This window comes from Molossus molossus, unplaced genomic scaffold (genome assembly GCF_014108415.1).
Source record: "Molossus molossus isolate mMolMol1 unplaced genomic scaffold, mMolMol1.p scaffold_m16_p_2, whole genome shotgun sequence".
Classification (NCBI taxonomy): Eukaryota; Metazoa; Chordata; class Mammalia; order Chiroptera; family Molossidae; genus Molossus; species Molossus molossus.
The window spans coordinates 8,497,993-8,519,751 of NW_023425355.1; the positions used below are offsets into that span (position 1 = coordinate 8,497,993).

Genomic DNA, 21,759 nt, shown 5'->3' on the forward strand with positions numbered 1-21,759 from the left:
TTAATTGATAGTCAAAAATATCCCCCAGTCCTGGCCAGGGGGCTCAGTTGGTTAGAGTGTCATCCTGTACACCAAAAGGGTTCGACTCCTGGTCAGGGCACATACCTAGATAGCAGGTTCAATGCCCATTTCAAGTGCATACAGGAAGCATAGGATCAATATTTCTCTCACACCAATGTTTTCTCTCGCTCTTTGTCCCTCTCTCTCCTCTTTCTTTCCCCTTTTCTCTCTCTCTCTAAAAAAAATCAGTAAAACCATATCCTTGGATAAGAATTTAAAAAAACACACTGCTCTGGCCAGTGTGGCTCAGTTGGTTAGAGCATGGTCCCATACACTGAAAGGTTGCAGATTCAATTCAGGACATACACCTAGGTTTCAGGTTGAGTCCTGGTTAAGACGCCCATGAAAAGCAACCAACTGATGTTTCTCTTTCTCTCTTCCTCTCTCTAAAATCAATAAACATATTCTCACATGAGGATTTATTTTTTAAGTTTTAAAGAAACACCATCAATGACATTTATTAGAAAGACAAAAACTTAATAAACTTTACATAATTTTACATATATTAAGTGATTAAGAAATACACAAATACAACAATAAACATGGCACTTTACCTTGAAAAAGACCTTAAGTTTGCTTGTGGAAGTGGGCATCTGAAGGGCTGCAGCTCATGAATTACTGTGAAGTGATGGAAGGAGGGTTATCTGAAATCGGATGGAAAATTGTAACAGATGTGGATGGGTAAGGCTAGTAACATAAGGGGTGAACTGAGATAGCTGGTCGATGTCTGAGGTGTGTGCATGTATATGCAAATATTTTAATGCAGCTCTCAATTCAGCTTGGTGCAGTTTCCTGCAAACTTTATAAAGGACCAGACAGTAAATATTTTAGGCGTTATGGGCCATTAGGTATCTGTTGCAACTATTCAATTCTGAAATTGTAGTATAAAAGCAGCCTCAGAAAATGTAAACAAATGGGCTTGGGTATGTTCCAATAGAACTTTATTTACAAAAATGGGCCACTGATTGGAGGCCATAATTTGCTGACCCCTGACCTTGCAGACAAAATACTGCATACACAAATGAAAATTGTATTTTGCTCAAATTGTTCCTTTGTCTGAACAAATTCATATTTTCAAAACAAGCATTATATCAGAACTAAGTTTGAAATGCTATCAAATGAATCAAAAAGTAACTAACATAATTCAAATAAACAAACTAACACCTCCAGTATTACTTGAAAATAAATTATTTTTTAATTTGAATTTTATATATCAAATGTCACCCAAACATCAACAGACCACTTCAGATGACCAAAATAAAGACAACTAAGGATAGATTTTAAACAACCATAGTCATTCAAGATCTGTGCATTAAATTCTACATAATCTTTAAGAAAAGTAAGGTAATACTTTTGACAGTTCTGAACTGGAATCATCAGGCTCACTCACAAGGGCACATGTGGCTTTTATAAGATCAAGTCACAGCCCTGGCCAGTTTTGCTCAACGGTTAGGGCATCGGCCTGCAGTCCAGAGACCGCTGGGGGCACGTACCTCAGTTGCAATTTGTCCCCGGCCCTGATTGGGTTGTGTGGGTGGCAACCACTCGATGTGTCCCTTTCACGTCAATGTTTCTCTCTCACTCTCCCTCTCCCTCTGAACAAAAAAATGGAAGAATGTCCTCGGGTGAGGATAAAAAAAAAAATAACATCAAGTCACAAAAGTTAACCCAGAAACTGCACTATAAGATGAATAAGTTCTGGATATCTAATGCACAGCATGGTGACTATAGTTAACAATACCATAACATATACTTGAAAGTTGCTAAAGAGATCTTAAATGTTCTCACCACAACAGCAAAAAAAAAAAAAAAAAAGGTAATTATGTGTAAACAAACCTTATTGTGGTAAAAATTTTTAAATATATACATATATCAAATCATCATATTGTACAGACCTTAAACTTTACACAACGTTAGATGTCAATTATATCTCAATAAAGCTGGGGAAAAAAGTATACTAACTGCACCATGGTTACACAATATTTGTCCAGGAGTTGAGTTAAAAATTCTAAGTTGACCTTTTCCCAAATAGAAAACACTAATATATACAACATTCTTTTGCTCAAGTTGCTATACCTCACCTATGAAATCCTCCCCCGGTTCCAGTCTTCTCTGTCAAAACTGTACCTACCCTTCAAGGGCTAGATTCAAATGCTCTCTCTAAAATTTTCCCTAGACCCCTTCAGAAATGTCTTCCTACCCTGAACTCCCACAACTTAGTTTTTACCTAATGCAGCAGGATATCACTTTATATCCTGCTGCAAAATTATTTGTGTATATGGCTTATTTCCTCTGCTATGTGGAAAATAAGACTAATCTTTAGCCATACCAATCCCTCTGCCTGGATTGCCCTTTTTCATAGCCAACCCTTAACTGCAAACTCATCTTCAAGACCCAATACAGATACCATAGACCCTAAATTAGGCTTTCCTTCATTCCTGATCCCCAGCACAAGCAATATATCTCCATTTTAGCAATGCTTTGTAACTGCTTATTTACTTACTAACTCCCTCACTAGACAAAGAATATCTTAAGGAGGCATGAATTTTGTAAAGAGGAAAAGCGAAGGAAATTCTTTCAGCCATCTTTTCCTTTGGTGATGTTTAACTTAATGAGCACTCAAAAACCACTCAACCTGAGAGCTGGCAAGGTGGCAGCCTTAAAAAAGCAACTACTGCCAGGTCAGTGTGGCTCAGTGGACTGAGCATCATCCCATGGACCGAGAGGTCCCAGTTCAATTCCCAGTCAGGGCACATGCCCGGGTTATGGGCTCCATCCCCAGAGTAAAGGGCACATGCAGGAGGTAGCTGATCAATGTTTCTCTCTCATATCAATGTTTCTATCTCTCTCTTCCTAAAAAAAAAAAAAAAAATCAATAAAACCGTATTTTTTAAAAAAGCAACTTCTGCCCTAGCCGGTTTGGCTCAGCATCAGCCTGCGGTCCGGAGAGACCTGGGTTCGGTTCCTGCTAAGGGCATGTACCTTGGTTGCAGTTTGTCCCCGGCCCTGGTTGGGTCATGTGGATGGCGACCACTCGACGTGTCCCTTTCACGTCGATGTTTCTCTCTCTCTCTTCCTCTCTCTGCTTCCCACTCTATCTGAACAAAGAATGGAAAAATGTCCTCCAGTGAGGATAAAAAAAAAAAAGGCAACTTCTATCCGAGGGAAGTAAACTACTTCTTTAAAATATGTTTTTATTGATTTTTAGAGAGATGAAGGGAGAGGGAGAGAGAGAGAGATAGAAACATTGATGAGACAGAAACATCCATGGATAGGCTTCCTCTCGCATGCCCCCTACTGGGGGATCAAGCCCTCAACCCAGGCATGTGACCTCTTAGTGCATAGGACAATGCTCAATACTGAGCCACACCCCACACTGGACGGGTGGGAAGTGCCTTTTTAAATGAAAATAGTAAACTCTCCTTACACCTGCTTGCCCCATTCCCTTCCCAGACCCTGTTGGGGATGAGAGTATTGTACTAAGCCAGGGGTTGAGAAAAGGCTGGCAGGGCACTCACAGAAGGTTCCACCTTGTCAACCTTTGCATACCCTAGCACAGTGCCTGTATTTTATCAACTAATAAAGCATTCCCCCAAAATATGGAACACAGGATATATAAAAATGAACACCACCACCATGCCAATAATTTTTAAAACAAGTATTGTATGGAACAGTTAACATGAAAGCTGAACTATAGATAACAAGAATGGCTACTTTAAGCCAAAACTGAGAGACAAAGTCTCAGAGACAGTATCAGAAAATAGTGGTGCACATCCAATAGATTCTGAGCCAATCTCAAGATTCTGAGCCAATCTCATTAGCAAAAGTTCTCCCCAGTGTCACCTCAAATACCTGCCCAGCATCAGCTCCCAAATTGGTCACAGGGTTCTATGACACCAAGGGAAGCCACACAGCCATGGGTGCCAAGCAGAAGCCTGGAATCACAGAGACATGGGGTCAAAACTCAATTTGTTGCTCACTCAATGGGTGCCCTGGAACATATTATTTAACCTCCCTAAGCCTCGGTTTCCTCATCTGTAATGTGGGGATAAAGAATTACTACTTCAGCCCTGGCCAGTTTTGCTCAGCGGTTAGAGCATCGGCCTGCGGTCCGGAGAGACCCAGGTTCAGTTCCTGCTAAGGGCACATGCCTCAGTTGCAGTTTGTCCCCAGCCCTGGTTGGGTCATGTGGGTGGCAACCACTCGATGTGTCCCTTTCACATCAATGTTTCTCTCTCTCTCTCTCTTCCTCTCTCTCCCTCCTACTCTATCTGAACAAAATATCGAAAAAATGTCCGCAGGTGAGGATAAAAAAAAAAAAGAATTACTGCCTCAGCCCTGGCCGATTTGCCTCAACAGTTAGAGCACTGGCTCGCAGACCAAAGGGTTGATGGGTTCGATTCCCAGTCAAGGGTGCACACTGGGGTTGCGGGTTTGATCCTCAGTCCCCATCAGGGTCATGCAGGAGGCAAGCAACCTATGTGTATCTCTCTCTCTCTCTCTCTCTCTCCCCCCCCTCCCCCTCCCTCCCTCCTTTCCATTCTATCTAAAAATCAATCGAAATAAATATCCTTGGGTGAGGATTAAGAAAAAAGAACAATAATTACTACCTCAGAAGGTTTTGTAAGGCCTAAATGAAAAACTTTATATATTTTTATATATATATAAATATATATATTAAAATATATATTTATATTTTTATATATATAAATATATATATAAAATATATATTTATATTTTATATATATACATAAATATATATATATAAAAGAAAATAGTGGCTACAGGGCAAAAATCACAGACTCTTTTCCCAGGGAAAAAAAGCACAATTGGCTAGAACTAATATAGGTCTTTTCAGAAGTACCATATCCAATCATAAAAAGGGCACACTGGATAGAGTAATATTCCAAACAGAATATGTCCTGAGCCACAATAATTAGTAACAAACTTCCCAGCAAAAAGTTTTTCTTTTCCAATAAGTGCACAAGTATAGGTACATGACATTATGATAGTTTATATTAGCAACAAAACACCTATATCCCAAACACACACATTTCAAGGCAAAAAATATGCATACAATGAATAAAGAAATTTCTCATCACTACCCTTCTCCCTATCCCCCAAAAGGCAAATAAAATTTAAGAATGATTGATATATAAGCAGGGTTACTTTTAAGTAACTTTATATAACATCTAGTACAGATTCATTTTGCAAATAATAAAGCAGAAGCCTAGAAAGGATAAGCAATTTGTCCAAGGTCATACAATCAGCTAAGCAATAGAGCTATAACTAGAAAACCCTGATTTGGCTCACAGTTCGGCATTCACTCTTTATACCAGGAGTTCTCAAACTTTTAGTGTTAGGACTTCTTTAAGCTCTAAAACACTTAAAAATTAACAAAGACCCCAAAAAGCTTTAGTTTACTGTCTTGTAAGAACTGCTGCTATAACCATGTTACCTCCTACAGAACAACTATAGGCTTTATCAATATCTATTAAACTTACTCCCATTTTCCAACAGAGATTAAACATCTTGCATGTCAGCCATCAAAACAATCATAGGGCAAGCATTAGGATAAAAGTACAGAGACATCCCACTTAGACACTCCTTTTACTGCCCTGTTATACTCAACACACCTAAAAGAAGATCTTATACATCACTTTCCAATAGTTTAAACCATTCGAACAGCTTCTGCCAGTGTCCAAGAAAACATTCAAGGTCTGGGGGAAAGGACTTCATGTAAATCCAAGAACTACCTGTCTGTACCCACAAATTTACTCAGACTCCAAAAGTGAAACAGGCACATAAATACACAACTTTCTTACGAAAAAAATTTTTCACACACCCATATCTATATAGAAATTCCTTTAAGTACTATATATTTTTGTATCTCAAGAAATACAATATATAACTAAAATCTCATGACCAACTAACTACACCAAGGAATGCCAATAATGAGAACTGGCCTGATCAAAATTAAAGTCAGAAATGTCTTTCTTCTCACCCCACCTGTAATAACATAATCAAACAACTGGTATTTAAATGATTTCAAAACCCTTTATATAATTTGCATCTACTCCCCCTCCACAGGCCTGGCTTAATGCTTTCCACATAGTGGGAATGCAAATATTTAACACATAACATTTTTCAAAAATTAGATTAGTATACAAGTGATTATGAACTACTACCCTAACAGTAACTTCCTAAGACATTTTCCCAACATATCTCAATTTAGCCAACTTCTGCCTTTTAAAACTTAAAACCAATAACGAGTTATACTGCTGTAAGCTTTTTTCCCCCCTCACCCGGGGATATGTTTTTATTGATTCTGAAGAGGGAGGGAGAGGGAGGGAGAGAGGGAAAGAGATAAACATTGATGTAAGAGGGAAACATCCACTGGTTGCCTCCCACATGCGCCCCAACAGGGGATCAAACCCGAAACCTAGGTATATACCATTTGATGTACAGGAAAACGCTCCAAGCAACTAAGCCCCCAGCCAGGGCATTCAGTTTTTCAAGTAATATGGTTGCCATAAGGATTAGCATGACAAATACCATCAGATCTCCAAGATCTTTACATGAAAATAGTTTATGTCAATCAGAAGTTAATCTTTCATAATTCCAAAAATGTGAAGAAACAAGTCAATCATATTTAAAACAAAACAAATAACAAAACCCTTTAAAAATAACAAAATCCTTAAATACTGAGCCACTGATTTTTTTAATGTATGATTTAGCCAAGTCATCAGTTTATTTTCCTCCCTCTTGCCTTTTGGCTATTTTTTTCACTACAGCATCCTAGAAATTTCTTTTATATAGACACAAGTAAAAATCAGAACTAATCAAGTACTCAACAGAAGATCTGAAAAAGCCCTGGCTGGTGTGGCTCAGCGGTTGGAACACTGGTCTGCGAACCTGAGAGACCCAGGTTCAGTTCCCGCTAGGGGCACGTACCAAAAACAAAAAACAGAAAATCTGAAAAAGAAAAATCTGGAACTATTGTTTAACAAAATTAACGGTGATGCATTAATTGCTCATATTATGTCCCACATTAGAAGAGAATCAAGAGTGATTTGGTATTATGGGTTCAATTCACTCAAGCATTATCTGTCAGATCATCCTTTAACTTTTTAGCTTGAGATAAATGACACTTTAGCCTGAGACAGTTCTTCTGAACACTCACTTGAAGCTCTTTCATTGTAAATAATCAGGGAGCACCACAGTTTTTAAATTATCGACATTTATATATGTGGTTCTTTTTTTTTGCATTTATCTTCAGATAGAGCAGAAGGGAAAGAGGGAGGAAGAGAGAGAGAGAAACATCGATGTGAGAGACACATCAAGTGTTTGCCACTCACACAACCCCAAATGGGGCCAGGGACAAACTGCAACCGAGGTATGTTCCGAACCCGGGCCTCTCTGGTCCGCGGGCTGGTGCTCTAACCACTGAGCTAGGCATATATGTGGTTCTTTACACGGGTTTTTCACATAGCTTAAAGACTCTCCTGGAATTAAATGTTCTGGTTATCTCACTATCTCATCTGGACATAGAGGCAAAATATTATAAACAGCTACAAACTCAAAGCTACAACAAATGGCCACAACAGTAGCTACATAACTTCTTTCATTACACTACTTGGGCCAAATTAAATTATCATAATCATTAATGACTTACAGTTAAGAACATAAGCTCTGGAGTCAAGACTAGGTTCAATTCCAGCTTTACCAATTATAAGCTATACAACTTTGGTCAAGTAGTTTGATCTCAAAGAACTCGTGCCTCAGTTTCCTTCTCATCTGTAAAATGAGAGATACCAAGTACCTGCCCCATAGGGCTGTTTCAAGAATTAATCAAGATTATACAGGTAAAAGTATAATTCCTACTCTTACCACCAAGATTTACAAAAATTCAAGACCCATAAGGAAAATTAACCCTGGCATAAAATGAATACATCTATTCAGAAAGTCTATACGTAGTTAATTTGTTCAGCGTAAATAAAGGGAGAAATCCAAAATCAGAAAACCCTATAGTTTTAAATGCCCACTTTGTGAGATGCAGTAAAATCTAAAGGTCATATTTAACTATAAGTACACCCTCCATGTAGATGAACATGAGCACCTGATAATAACCAGCCAACAAGTTGTACTGGGTACCTCTATGTACCCAATACCCCATACATAAAGGTTTACTATACTTGAGCCAATAAACACAAATTCAGAAACCAAAGCCACAGTCTTTACACAACTAGGGATCTATAATCTAAGAACTAAAGTGTATTTTTTTCTCAATGGAAGGAAATCATCTATCTACTGCTTATTAATAGGCATAAGTATCACAGGCTCATTCCCAAATTCTACATACTAGAGAGTCTTAGAAAGATATACCATCCTAATAGTTACTCAAAGGCATATTTTGTCAACTACGAATGCAATTCTGGTTCATGCTCCTTTTTATTTTCTTTATTTTGCCACTAGGTGCCAAGAATACATCTCCGAGTAGAAAAATTACTTAATTCGCAAGGGATGAAAAGTCAAATGTCAAACTGCCTGAAAAGCCAGCCAGTCACCTATATAAAAGTGGTATACATTTCATACTAACCCATATTTTTTAGACTCTATCAAGAGGCAAATCAGAAGCAAGAGGAAAAAAAAGCCTCACCCTAATAAACGTGCTTGATTGGTAAGAGGCGCCTGCTAGGCACAGCTTCCTTTGCAATAAATCTTACTTCTCATCAACCCACGTTTACCTGCTCCCCATCCCTCATGGAATAAATAAATAATAGGGTCTAATTACTTTTGCTGGAAATTTGCTCAGAAAGTGGAGAAACATCTGGGATCTGCCTTGCCACCCATAAAAGCTGGACTTCACAAAAAAGTAGTATACTGGGCCCTCTGGAAGCAAAACCTCACGTTAGTATCCGCTTGCCTAGAGGTAAGTCCAAGGATATCCTTCAGGATCTTAAGTACAGAAGGGATGTAAATACCTAGCAAGACCCATCCATTCACCCCCAAAAAAGGGCTTGTCCCCAAGAGCTGTGGGGTGGGGGGGGAATTCTGCAATTTTGCAAGGCCAGGGTACTTCCTGTCTCCAGCATTCTAAATGCCACTAAGTCGTCCCAGGATCTCACATCCTCACGCCCGCCCCTCCCCCCTCCCCCCTCCCCCCCTTCCTACCCTCCCACCAGCTTCTTCCCCACGCAGTTTCTAGGCCCAAAGCTTAGGAAGAATGACGGTGATAGCAAAATCTGCCTCCGACTTCGTGGGTCTCAATGCCACAGGCAGCAAAGAATAAACAGAGGAGGTTAAAGCTTCACCGGTTAGGGGAGGTTAAAGCAAGCGCCCGACATGCCAGGCCGCGCCCCCCCCCCCTGCAAAGCTACCGCCACCCCCACCCGGGGCTGGAACGCACCGCGGAACCCCGAAACCCTTCTCACCTAAAGAGAAAACGATGCCTCTTTCGGCTAAGCAACAGACAGGTTTGAGCCACCAAGCCAACGCGTTCCCAAACACGCGACTCAGAATGCGCGTAGGCCAAGATCATTAGGACCCGTGAGACCGGGTTGTGTTTTACCTCATGGGCTCAGCAGTCATGTTTTCGCTTCAAAGCCTTGTGGGCTTCGGCGACCGTAGGGCGTCGCTCCGCGCTCCCCGGCGCCCGGTTACGACACAAATGCACCGGACTCAGTCGTCACTACAGCTGGTGTTGGATCCTCCCCACAGCTCAAAGGCCACTACCACTGCCACCGCTGCAGGAGCCGCGGAAACAAAGCGACGCCGCCGCCGCCGCCATTTTGTTGGGCCGAGGCTCAGGCAGGAGAATTGGCGCGTCCTCCCTCTTCCTCTTTCCGTCATCCATTGGCTACCTCCGCCGTAGTGCGGATTCTTATTGGCTACGAAAATTCACATTCTTTGGGGGCCTGTTGCTAAGGCAATCTAAGTCATTTGATCCTCCCCACCTTTTCGTAGAGGTTCCTACTAATTTAGTCCCATTGACCTGAAAGTGCTAGTGACTATTTTGACTTTATTCTGAGAATGCTTTTTGACACATCCTTTTTTCTTGACATATTGACAAAACAATAACAAGTTATAATTATTGACAGTGTACTATATGCCCAGCACTATACTAATCTTTATCAGGATTATTTCACGTAATCCCTTATACCCTTGTAGGCAGGCATACACATCCTTATTACCTTCATTTTCCAGATGAGGAAACCAAGACACAAAATCCACAGTAGTGGAACTGAGATTCTGACCAGACACTGCACTCTAAACCACTAATCCATACATTGATCCTAAATAATTTCTTCCTGAGATTCCAGATTATGATCAAATGCTTTGCTTTCTGGATGTTTTATGTATAATATTCAGGATGCCAGAAGACCGACTTGAGATCTGCATACAAGTGTTTCATTATTGAATAAACTCCAAACTGCTGTTTGGAACACACATACACCATTACCTCAATCTGATGTGATGTTTAGCTCACAAACCAACCAATCTACATGTTTCCTCATTACAAAGGTATGGCTGGATGATCTGTGCTTTCATGTTCTATAATTTAATTGTCCATTGGTAATCTCCAATTGAGTCCTTCAAAATCAGTTCTCCAAAATTGAATAGTTTCCTTTTTTTTTATCCAAGTATATTCAGCCATACATGTTTTAGTTCATTCTCTTTTCTTTTCTTGACATTTGCAAGAACTCCTGTTGTGTTTAGGTGACAGGGTTGCTGCTTTCTATTGGAATAGCAAGTGATAAGCCTTTTTTCAATGGAACACTTTTGCAATCTGATGACTTAGGCAACTTTTTCGTCAAGAGAAGCTTGTACACATTTCAAGTCATCTTTCAAATATTTGGGCACGGTTACCAACTATAGGAACCAGCCTTCTGTATCTGGTATACTGATTTTCTTCTTGTCTTCCTTACATTAAACATCCCTTAAATATACAAGTGTACAGAAGTTTTATTTTCCTCCCTGGTAAATGCAATTAATTTGAAAGGAGATTCACGTCATTATGAGACAGCACACAACTTTTAAAATAGCTCTTGGTGACAAGACTTCTTAACACTAAGCAGATTTAAATGGATGTTTTATGTATAATATAGAGAAACAATAACAAAATTGTAATCACAAAATTTAAAAAATACACGATAACTCACTATATTTGTTTATTATAAGAAAGAGAATTTCTGCCCAGCCAATGTGGCTTAGTGGTTGAGCATCGACCCATGCACTGAGAGGTCACAGGTTCCGTTACCAGTCAGGGCATGTGCGAGGGTTGTGGGCCAGGTCCCAAGTGGGGGCATGCAGGAGGCAGCCAATCAATGATGTTTCTGTCTTTCTTTCCCTCTCCCTTTCTCTCTCTCTAAAATCAAAAAAATTTAAGAAAGAAAGATAATTTCTATATTATTAAAGGATAACTAACAAAGATTTACTGATATATCATTTTCAATAATACTTCTCAGTGAGTTTTATTCAGCTGTATTTTAGAAAAAAATTCAATGTTACACATCCCACATTTTTTAATCAAATTGTCACAGTAATCAACATAGAACCCTTTCTTTGATTCTTGATCATACGTGTGTAATTTGTGAATTTGCTTATTTGCTTTGGAAGAAAGATGAGGTAAATTATCTTTACGAGAGAAAGTTGGATGAGAACTAGATACTCTCATAATTTTTAAACACCATCACAAGTTCTATTTTATGTCAAAATCACAATGCTATGGAAATATCTATGAAATGTTTAAATGCCTAAATCCTTAATCCAGAAATTTAACTAATAGGAATTTATCCAACAGATACGCTGTACATGTGAAAAATGAAATGTCTGCAAGACTATTCACTGCAGCATTGTTTGTCACATCCAAGTGACATAGATGTTCCTCAGTTGGGGACTGGTTAAATAAATTATTCTATCCATACAACAGGATACCATATAGGTCCTTATATATAAATTTTTTTCAAATATTCCCATTTCTATGCACTAATAATGACCAATCTGAAAAGGAAATTAAGAAAACAATCCCAGCCCGGCCAGTGTGGCTCAGTGGATTGAGCGTCATTCCGTGGACTGAGTGGTCCTGGTTCGATTCCCAGTCAGGGCACACGCCCAGGCACATGCCCAGGTTGCAGGCTCGATCCCAAGTAGGGTACGTGCAGGAGGCAGCCAATCCATGTTTCTCTCTCACATGGATATTTCTATCTATCTCTCTCTCTCTTCCTCTCTCTCTAAAAAAAAAATCAATAAAAATAGTTCGGCTGGTGTGGCTCAGTGGTTGAGTGTCGACCCATGCACCAAGAGGTCGCTGGTTCGATTTTTGGTCAGTACACATGCCCAGGTTGTGGGCCTGATCCCCAGTGAGGGGCATGCAGGAGGCAGCCAATCCATGTTCTCTCTCATCGATGTTTCTTTTTCTCTCTCCCCCTCCCTTCCTCGCTCTCTAAAAGCAATAAAAAAATTTTTTTTAAAGAAAACAAGCCCTTTTGTTAAACTTGACAAAGGTTCAGTAAATTCTTACCATCAAACTGACAGATTATTTATAAATCAAGTGTGATTACATGATCACTGTCTACAGTGTTTGAATTTTTATCTGGACCGCATACAGTGAATTTTTAAGTTAAGGAAAAACTTTTACTTTGTAGATGATACAAAATAAAAACTTAAAAAAAATAAGACAATCTCATTTACTGTAGCATCAAAAAGGGTAAAATACTTGGGAATAAACTTAACCAAAAAGGTGAAAGACTTGTACACTGAAATTTACAAAACACTGCTAAGAGAAATCAAAGCAAATGCAAATAAATAGAAAGACATCCCATCCTCGTGGAATAAAAGATTAAATGTTGTTAAAATGTCCATACTATCCAAAGTGACCTTCAGATTAATTGAAATCCCAATGGCATTCTTTGCATTAATAGAAAATTCCAAAATTCACATGGAAGTTCAAGGGATACTGAATAGCCAACATAATTTTTGCTGGTTTTTTCCTGGGTGTTTTTTTTTTCCACTTCTTTAAAATTAAATTTATAGGGGTAACATTAGTTAATACCACTATATAATTTTCCCATGTACAAGATTTACATTTTTACCAACCAATCAGAGCGGCTCCACTCCAATAAATCTGGACAGTGTTTTTTGACTTAATCAGACCTTGAGGATTTGAAGTCCTTATTTGCATGAGAATGGACCAATCAAGGACTGGGGAGGCGGGGTGGGGGGAGGATTCTTCTTTATATAAACCAGCTGCACTTCTATCTTCTGTTTCCATAGAAGAGTGTGCTTCCTCAGCTGCAGCTACAACATTGGCTGAAGCAGTGACACCAGAACTGCAAGGCTGGAGCTGCATCACTGGAGGGACTTCACCCCTGAGCCCCCTTGCCCAAGACCAAACCATTTTGGCTGTACTGTTTCACACAATGCTGTTCCAGAGCAGAGCTTTTTCACAATTGAGCTGTTTTCACTGAATAAAATTTCTGCCTTCACTGCACCCCAAATTGGCATTGAATTGGTGTCAATGACCTTCAATTGACATGGCCAAATGATTTTCAACAAGGGTGCCAAAGACTACACGACAAATTGTGTTGAGAAAACTGGATATCCACAGGCAAAAGAGTGAATTTGGACCCTTACACCATATATAAACCATATTAAAAAATTATTAACTTACACCATATATAAAAATTATCTGAAAATTGATTAAAGCCCTGGCCAGTTTGGCTCAGCGGTTAGAGCGTCAGCCTGCGGACCAGAGAGTCCGGGTTCGGTTCCCGCTGGGGGCATGCACCTCGGTTGTGCTTTGTCCCCAGCCCCCGGTCGGGGTCGTGTGGTTGGCTACCACTCGATGTGTCTCTCTCACATCGATGTTTCTCTCTCTCTCTCTTCCCTCTCTCCCTCCAGCTCTATCTGAAGATAAATGCAAAAAAAAAAAATTTTTGATTAAAAACCTAGACCTAGCCCTGGCTAGTTTGGCTCAGCAGTTAGAGTGTTGGCCCGAAGACACAAAAGTTGAGAGTTCAATTCCTGGTAAAGGTTCCTGGTCAAGGGCATATACCTCGGTTGCAGGTTCGATCCTTGGCCCCGTCAGGGCCATGTGAGAGGCAACCAATTATTGTGTTTCTCTCACATAGAATTTTCTTTCTCTCTCTCTCCCTCCCTCCCTCCCACTCTACCTAAAAATAAATGGAAAAATTTCCTCGGGTGAGGATTTAAAAAAAAAACAACTATAAAATTCCTAGAAGAAAACAAAGGAAAAGCTTCAGGACGTTGGATTTGGCAATGATTTCTTGGATGTGACACCAAAAGCAGGGGCAATGAAAGTAAAATAGGCAAATGGGACTATATCAAACTTTAAAACTTGCGCACATCAAAAAAACTATCAACACCTTTTTGCCTCGTTGCTTCAGACAGAACAAGACGGGTCACCAGCAGGTCACTCTACTGGAGCCATCCGAGAAAATTCGGCCAGGATTCCCGTTCTTGCCGCTTCTGCTCAAACCCCCACGGTCGGATCTGGAAATACGGCCTCAATAGGTGCCGCCAGTGTTTCCGTCAGTACGCGAAGGACATCGGCTTTATTAAGTTGGACTAAGTGAACTTCCATGAATGGGCCATTCAAGACATCTATCTTACCACAGAATGCTATCTCTTTGTACATAAAATAAAATTTAAAAATAAAAAACTATCAACAGAGTGAAAAGGCAATCTTTTATATTTGCAAAAGTATGTGCAAATCATTTTTCTGATAAGGGTTTATATCTAGAATATGTAATGAACTTCTACAACTCAATAAAAAAACAAATTATTTTATTAAAAAATGGGCATAGGACTTGAATAGACAATTCTCCAAAGATAATAAGCAAATGGCTAACAAGCATATGAAAAGATGGCTCAACACCACTAATCATAAAAAAATTCAAATCAAAAGCACAATGATATATTACCTCATGCCTGTTAGAATTGCTATTATCAGAAAGATAAGAGAGATGCTACGTTTTGAATTACCTCCATGAGATTTTGAAATGCATTACTTGCATTGTTCTTTGAGGCTTCATCACTCCTAGAAATAAAGTTATGAAACCTAGCTGTGTACTTCTCATTACTTAGTTCTTTACCATGTCTAACAGAAGTCGTGTGCATGTCTGATACAGAATGCCTATAGATTTTACTCACAAATAATATATACAGATAATTCCTCCGCAAGCAGGAAATAATGACTAATCAAAAGGGTAAAAGGCACTGCTGGATGTTGTTTGAAAGGAATCCTTTATGGCAGGCTGTGAATATTGTTATTTTCACATTTTTCATTTCTGAAATCTCTCAGGTTACCATGTGAAACTTTTGAGTATACAAAGGACATGATGAGTAGATGAAGTAACTGGTATTTGCCTTTTTTTGCCATACACCAAGAGGTTGCCAGTTGGATTCCTGGTCAGGACACATGCCCAGGTTGTGGGCCTGATCCCCAGTGGGGGGCATTCAGGAGGCGGCCAATCGATGTTCTCTCTCATCGCTGTTTCTATCTCTCTCTCCTTCTCACTTCCTCTCTCTCTAAAAATCAATAAGGGAAAAAATATATTTTAAAAAAATTAAATCCTCACCCAAGAACATACATTGATTTTAGAGAGGGGGGAGAAAGTGAGAGAGAGAGAGAGAGAGAGAGAGAGAGAGAAATATTGATAGGTTGCCTCCTACAAGTACCCCAACTGGGGCTTGAACCCAAAACCTAGGTATATGCTTTGATTGGGAATCAAAACCAAAACCTTTTCGTATACAGGATAACACTCCAACCAACTGAATCACCCAGCCAGGGCCATAGTGTTTTTCATAAATGCCCTTTATCAGATTGAGGAAGTTCCCTTCTATTCCTAGTTTTCTGAGGGTTTTTTTTATTCATAAAAGGGTGCTGAATTTTGTCAAATGCTTTTTCTGCATCAATTGAGATGATCATGTATTTTTTTCCTTCATTCTATTAATGCAGAGTATTACATTGATTTATTTTTGTGTTACTCTTGTATTCCTGCGGTAAATCTCACTTGTTTATGATATATGCTGGTGCATTTGGCTTGCTAATATTTTGTTAAGAATGTTTGTATCTATCCCTGGCTGGTTTGACTTAGCAGTTGGAGCGTCGGCCTGCAGACCAGAGAGTCCCGGGTTCGGTTCCTGCTAGAGGCACGTACTGGGAAAAAAAAAAAAAAAGAATGTTTGTATCTATATTTATAAAGATTTATAAAGAGTACTAACCTGTAGTTTTCTTTCTTTGTGATGTCTGACTGCGTTAACAGGGTAATGCTGGTTTTAAAGACCAGCATTAAAAGTGTTTCCTCCTCTTCTATTTTTTGGGAAAGTTTGAGAGGGATTGGTGACAATTCTTCATTAAATGTTTGCTAGAATTCAGCAGTGAAGCCCTATTGTCTTTGGCTTTTTTGGAGGGGGGAAGAGCATGGACACAGCCCCCCACTACCACAAATTATGCAGTCGAGTTTCCCACCTCAGGGGTGCAATGGATAAGCCTCACCCTGAGAAAAACACCTTCGTGATCATGGTATCTCCCCTGCCAGGTTAAGTATTTGGGGTTTTTTTTGTTGGAAGGCTTTTGATTACTGATGCACTCTTTTTACTTTTTATAGGTGTGTTCAGATTTTCTATTTCTTATAGAGACTGACTGCTTTGGCAGTGTGTGTGTTTTTAGGAATTTGTCCATTTCATTTAGGTTATCTAAATATTTGGAACACAATTATTCATAGAATTCCATTATAATACTTGTTTTTCCTGTGATGTCAGTAGTAATATCCTTCCTCACTTTCATTCCTGATCTCAGCCATTGAGTTTTCTCTTTTTTTTCTTAGTCTAGTTGAACATTTGTCAATTTTGTTGATCTTCAAAAAAAAAAAAAAACTTTTGGTTTTGCTGATTTTTCTCAATTGTTTTTCTATTCTCTAATTTGTGTATTTCCACTCTAATTTTTAGTATTTCCTTCCTTCTGCCTTCTTTGGGTATAATTTCTTCATCTATATATCTTTTATATCTAGTTTATTCTATACCTATAGTTTCTTCTTTTGAAGTTACATAAGTTATAAAGTTAAGGTATTGATTTGAGGTTTTCTTTTATAATAGACATTTACATATACAACTTTTTCTCTGAGCAATGCCTTCACTGCATCCCATGTTTTTGTTTATGTTCTTGTTTTCATTTATCTCAATTTTATTTTCTAATTTTCCTTAAGACTTTCTTTGAGTCTTTGGTTGTTTAATAATACTGTACACTATTAGGGGCACAGCAGTGGACGTGGTTCCCCCAAGAGACCAAGATGGCAGTGAACATATATTCAACGTCAGTCACCAAGGATAACGTAAGTGGCAGGACATGCTGTCCTGGATCAATGAGTCACTATAGTTGAATCTAACAAAGATCAAACAGTTGTGCTCAGGGGCTGCCTATTGTGAATTTATGGGCATGATGTTCCCTGGCTCCATTGCCTTGAAGAAAGTAAAATTCCAACCTATGCTAGAACATAAATACATCCAGAACTTCAAAATACTACAAGCAGGTTTTAAGAGAATGGGTGCTGACAAAATAATTCCTGTGGACAAATTAGTAAAAGGAAAGTTTCAGGACAATTTTGAATTCATTCAGAGGTTCAAGAAGTTTTTTGATGCACATTATGATGGAAAAGACTATGACCCTGTAGCTGCCAGACAAGGTCAAGAAATTGCAGCAGTTCCCTCCCTTGTTGCTTCAGCCCTGAACAAATCGAAGAAACCGCTCAGCTCTAGCAGTGCAGCTCCACAGAGGCCCATCACGACGCACACAACTACAGCAACCCCTAAGGCTGGCTCGGGTGTGGTGTGAAAGAATCCTGGTGTGGGCAACAAGGATGACTCAATAGCCAAACTGATGCAGCAGGTCGACGTCTTGATACTTCCATTGAAGACTTGGAGAAAGAAAGAGATTTCCATTTTGAAAAGCTAAGGAACATTGAATTGAATTGATTTGCCAAGAGAATGAGGGGGAAAACAATCCTGTATTGCAGAGGGTTGTGGACATTTTCTATGCCACAGATGAAGGCTCTGCGATACCTGATGAAGGGGACCCACAGGAGGAACAAGAGTATTAATAGCTTGTACCAGCAGAGCAACTTCCGAATTCTTCACTCCAAATCATATGTCTAACTGTAAAATACTCCCTTTTCTTATCCTTAGAGGACTCACTGGTCTCTTTTCATAAGCAAAAAAAAAATACCTCTTCCTAAAGCATACTTTGGAGAAGTGTCACCCTTTTTCCAATAAGTTTAAGTTAGGAGCTTTTATCTTGCAGCAGAGCAGTATTAACATCAAGTTGGTTCACCTAGGGAACAAAGACGCTGACCATGGGCTCACTGTGTGGATGCCGGTAACACTGATTGCTGGGGATGGTGTTTTATTTTTGTTTATTTTTTTTCCTCACCCAAGGACATTTTTGCATTTATCTTCAGATAGAGTGGGAGGAAGAGAGAGAGAGAAACATCAATGTGAGAGAGACACATTGGGTGGTTGCCACCCACACAACCCCAACCAGGCCGGGGACAAACTGCAACAGAGGTACTTGCCCTTAGCGGGAACCGAACCCGGGACTCTCTGGTCTGGGTGCCGATGATCTAACCGCTAAGCCAAACTGGTCAGGGATATTTAGTTTTCTTTATTGATATTAGAGAGAAAGAGGAAGGAAGAGGGAGAGAGAGTGAAACATCAATGAGAGAGAACATTGATTGGCCGCCTTCTGCATGCCCCCCACTAGGGATTGAGCCTGCAACCCCGGGCATGTGCCCTGACTGAGAATAGAAACAGTGACCTCCTGGTCTATGGGTTGATGCTCAACCACTGAGCCACACCAGCTGGGCTCCATTGATTTTTAGAAGGAGGGAGGGAAGGGGGGAGAGGGAGAGAGAGAGAGAAACATCGATGTGAGAGAGACACATTGATTGGTTGCCTCCGCCAGCACCCCAACGGGGGCGGGATCAAATCTGCAACCCAGTTTCATGCCCTTGACGGGAAATCAAACCCATGACCTTTTGATGCACGGGCCAACACTCTAGCCACTGAACCACACTGGCCAGCGTGAGTTTTTTTTTATTTAAATAGTTTCTAAATAAAATTCTGTATTTCATTTTTTAAAAATATATCTTTATTATTGAAAGTATTACAAATGTCCTTCGTTTTTCCCCCATTGAATCCCTCCACCAACCTCCTGTACCCTAGGCCTTCATCACACTGATGGATTATTCACACATGCACGTTAGTTCTTTGGTTAATCTCTTTCCTCCCCTCCCCCCTGCCATTCATCAGTCTGTTCCATGCTTCCATGTCTCTGGATCTATTTTGTTTGTCAGTTTATTTTGTTCATTAGATTCCACATATAAATGAAATATGTGATTCTTATCTTTCTCTGACTGGCTTATTTAACTAAGCATAATACTCTCTAGGTCACTCCATGCTGTCTCAAAGGGTAAGAGATCCTAAAAAAGAATACACTGTTTATTATATTCCACAAATAAGTGAGATCATGTGATGCTTGTCTTTCTCTGGTTGGCTTATTTATTTTATTTTTATTTTTTAAGTCTCACCCAAAAATATATTTTTATTTATCATCAGATAGAGTGGGAGGGAGGAAGGGAGAGGAGAGAGAGAGAGAGAGAGAGAGAGAAACATCGACTGGTTGCCTCCTGCATGACCCCGACCAGGGCCAGGAGGAACCAGTCAGGACACATACCCAGATCGCAGGCTTGATCCTGGTTGGAGTGGTACAGGAGGCAATTGATCCGTGTTTTTCTATCCTCCTTCTTCTCTTTAATATCAATTTTAAAAAATACACTGTTTAATTTCCACATATTTATGAATTTTCCAAATTTTCTTCTGTTACTGATTTCTGGTTTTGTTCCTTTGTAGTCAGAGAATGTACTTCATATTATTTCAATCTATTAAAAATGTATTACCTTGTTTATGGCCTAATATACAGTCTAACCTGGAGAATGTTCCATATGCATATGTCAAAAAATATGAATTCTGCTCTTGTTGGGCAGATTGTTCTGTGTAAGCCTGTCACTCTAGCTGAGTTATAGTGTTGTTCAAGTCCTATTTGCTTAATGAGCTTCTTTCTGGTCGTACTATCCATTATTGTAAGTGGTGTACTGAAGTCACCAACTATTAGTGTAGAATTACCTATTTTCCCCTTCACTTCTATCAATATTTGCTTCATATATTTAGGGCAATGTTGTTAGGTGCATATCTGTCTATAATTACTATATTCTCTTGATGTATTGACCCTTTTATCAATACACAATGTCCTTTCTTTTGTCTCAACAATTTTTGACTTAAAGTCTATTTTGTTTGGTATCAGTAACTACCTCTCTTTGGTTACTATTTGTGCAGAATATCTTTTTCTGTCCTTTCATTTTTTTACCTCTTTATGTCTTTGCATCTGAAGTGAGTTTCTTTTTTTGTGGTATATGCCCCTAACGGGAACCGAACCCAGGACTCTCTGGTCCACAGGCCGACGCTCAACCGCTGAGCCAAACTGGCCAGGGCTGAAGTGAGTTTTTTATAGTCAGCCTATAGTTGGATTGTGGGGGTTTTAAAAATCCATTTTACCATTCTATGCTTTTTAATTGGAGAGTTTAATCTATTCAGATTTAAATAATTAGTGATAAGGAAGGACTACTGCTACTTTGTTATTTGTTTTCTATATGTCATACATACTTTTTCATTTCCTCCATTACTGCTCACTTTTGTGTTTAATTAATTTTTGGAGTGTCATTTTGATTCTCTTCTTATTTCCTTTTCTGTATATTTTTACATTATATTCTTCTTCTTTTTTTGAATCCTCACCCTAGGACATTTTTCCATATTTTGTTCAGATAGAGTGGGAGGGAGAGAGAGGAAGAAAAACATCGACGTGAAAGGGAGACATCGAGTGGTTGCCACCCACACGACCCAACCAGGGCCAGGGACAAACTGCAACCAAGGTACATGCCCTTAGCGGGAACCGAACCTGGGTCTCTCCGGACCGCAGGCGGACGCTCTAACCACTGAGCCAAACCGGCCAGGGCTTATGCATATTCTTTTCAATCATATAGGAAAATAAGAGAAGTTATGAACCAAGAATGCAATAATATTGGCTTTTAAATTACCTACATATGTACACTTGTTAGTGTTCTTTATTTCTTCACATGGTTTTACTGTCTACTGTACTTTAATTTCAGTCTCAAAGCTTTGCTTTAGCATTTCTTATTGAGCAGATCTACTAGAAACAAACTCAGCTTCTGTTTATCTGGGAATATCTTAATTTTTTTCATTTTTGAAGGATCATTATGCCAGATATAGAATTTTTTATTGACATTTTTTTCTTTCAGTATTTTGAATATGTAATCCCATTGCTTTCTGACCTCCTTGGTTTCTAATGAGAAATTGGCTGTTAATCTTATTGAGAATCTTTCAAGTGACAAATCACTTCTCCCTTGGTATATGCAAGATTCCCTTCTGTCTGTCTGTCTTGGTATGAAACTCTGTGTTTGTTTTGGAGTTTGGTAAGCTTTTTAGATGTGCAGATACATGACTTCCATCAAATTTGGGATGTTTCTGGCCATTATTTCTTCATATACCTTTTCTGTATTTTCTCTTCTCTCCTGCTGGGACTCATTATTTTATCTTCTCTCCTAC

At 39.3% G+C, this 21,759-nt stretch overlaps 2 protein-coding genes and 2 pseudogenes across 28 annotated transcripts in view; 2 read left to right on the plus strand and 2 right to left on the minus strand.

The window, feature by feature from the left end:
- The window catches only part of ATRX (ATRX chromatin remodeler), a 247,111-nt gene extending 237,247 nt beyond the window's left edge, over nucleotides 1-9,864 (minus strand). For 13 of the 27 annotated variants that reach the window (XR_004960594.1, XR_004960593.1, XR_004960590.1 and 10 more), the window contains exons 1-2: nucleotides 9,632-9,856; nucleotides 615-704 (exon numbers count right to left, since the gene is read on the minus strand). Coding sequence is in view for 3 of the 27 variants with exons in the window: in XM_036270983.1 (XP_036126876.1) it covers nucleotides 615-653 (39 nt within the window). In the remaining 24 variants the exon portion in view is untranslated. Of the gene's footprint in view, nucleotides 1-614; nucleotides 710-9,631 lie in introns of those variants that run through there. The other 14 variants (XR_004960608.1, XR_004960605.1, XR_004960604.1 and 11 more) reach the window with 4 other exon arrangements.
- A 701-nt stretch (nucleotides 9,865-10,565) lies between these two features.
- On the plus strand, nucleotides 10,566-14,713 carry LOC118636070 (40S ribosomal protein S29-like). The gene is made up of 2 exons (XM_036271131.1): nucleotides 10,566-10,584; nucleotides 14,469-14,713. The coding sequence occupies exons 1-2, from the start codon at nucleotides 10,566-10,568 to the stop codon at nucleotides 14,651-14,653; spliced, it is 204 nt and encodes a 67-aa protein (XP_036127024.1). The 3' UTR covers nucleotides 14,654-14,713.
- Nucleotides 14,714-16,494: 1,781 nt separating this feature from the next.
- Nucleotides 16,495-16,634, minus strand: LOC118636878 (annotated as a pseudogene).
- Nucleotides 16,635-17,375: 741 nt separating this feature from the next.
- Nucleotides 17,376-18,182, plus strand: LOC118636427 (annotated as a pseudogene).
- The last annotated feature ends 3,577 nt before the right edge of the window (nucleotides 18,183-21,759 follow it).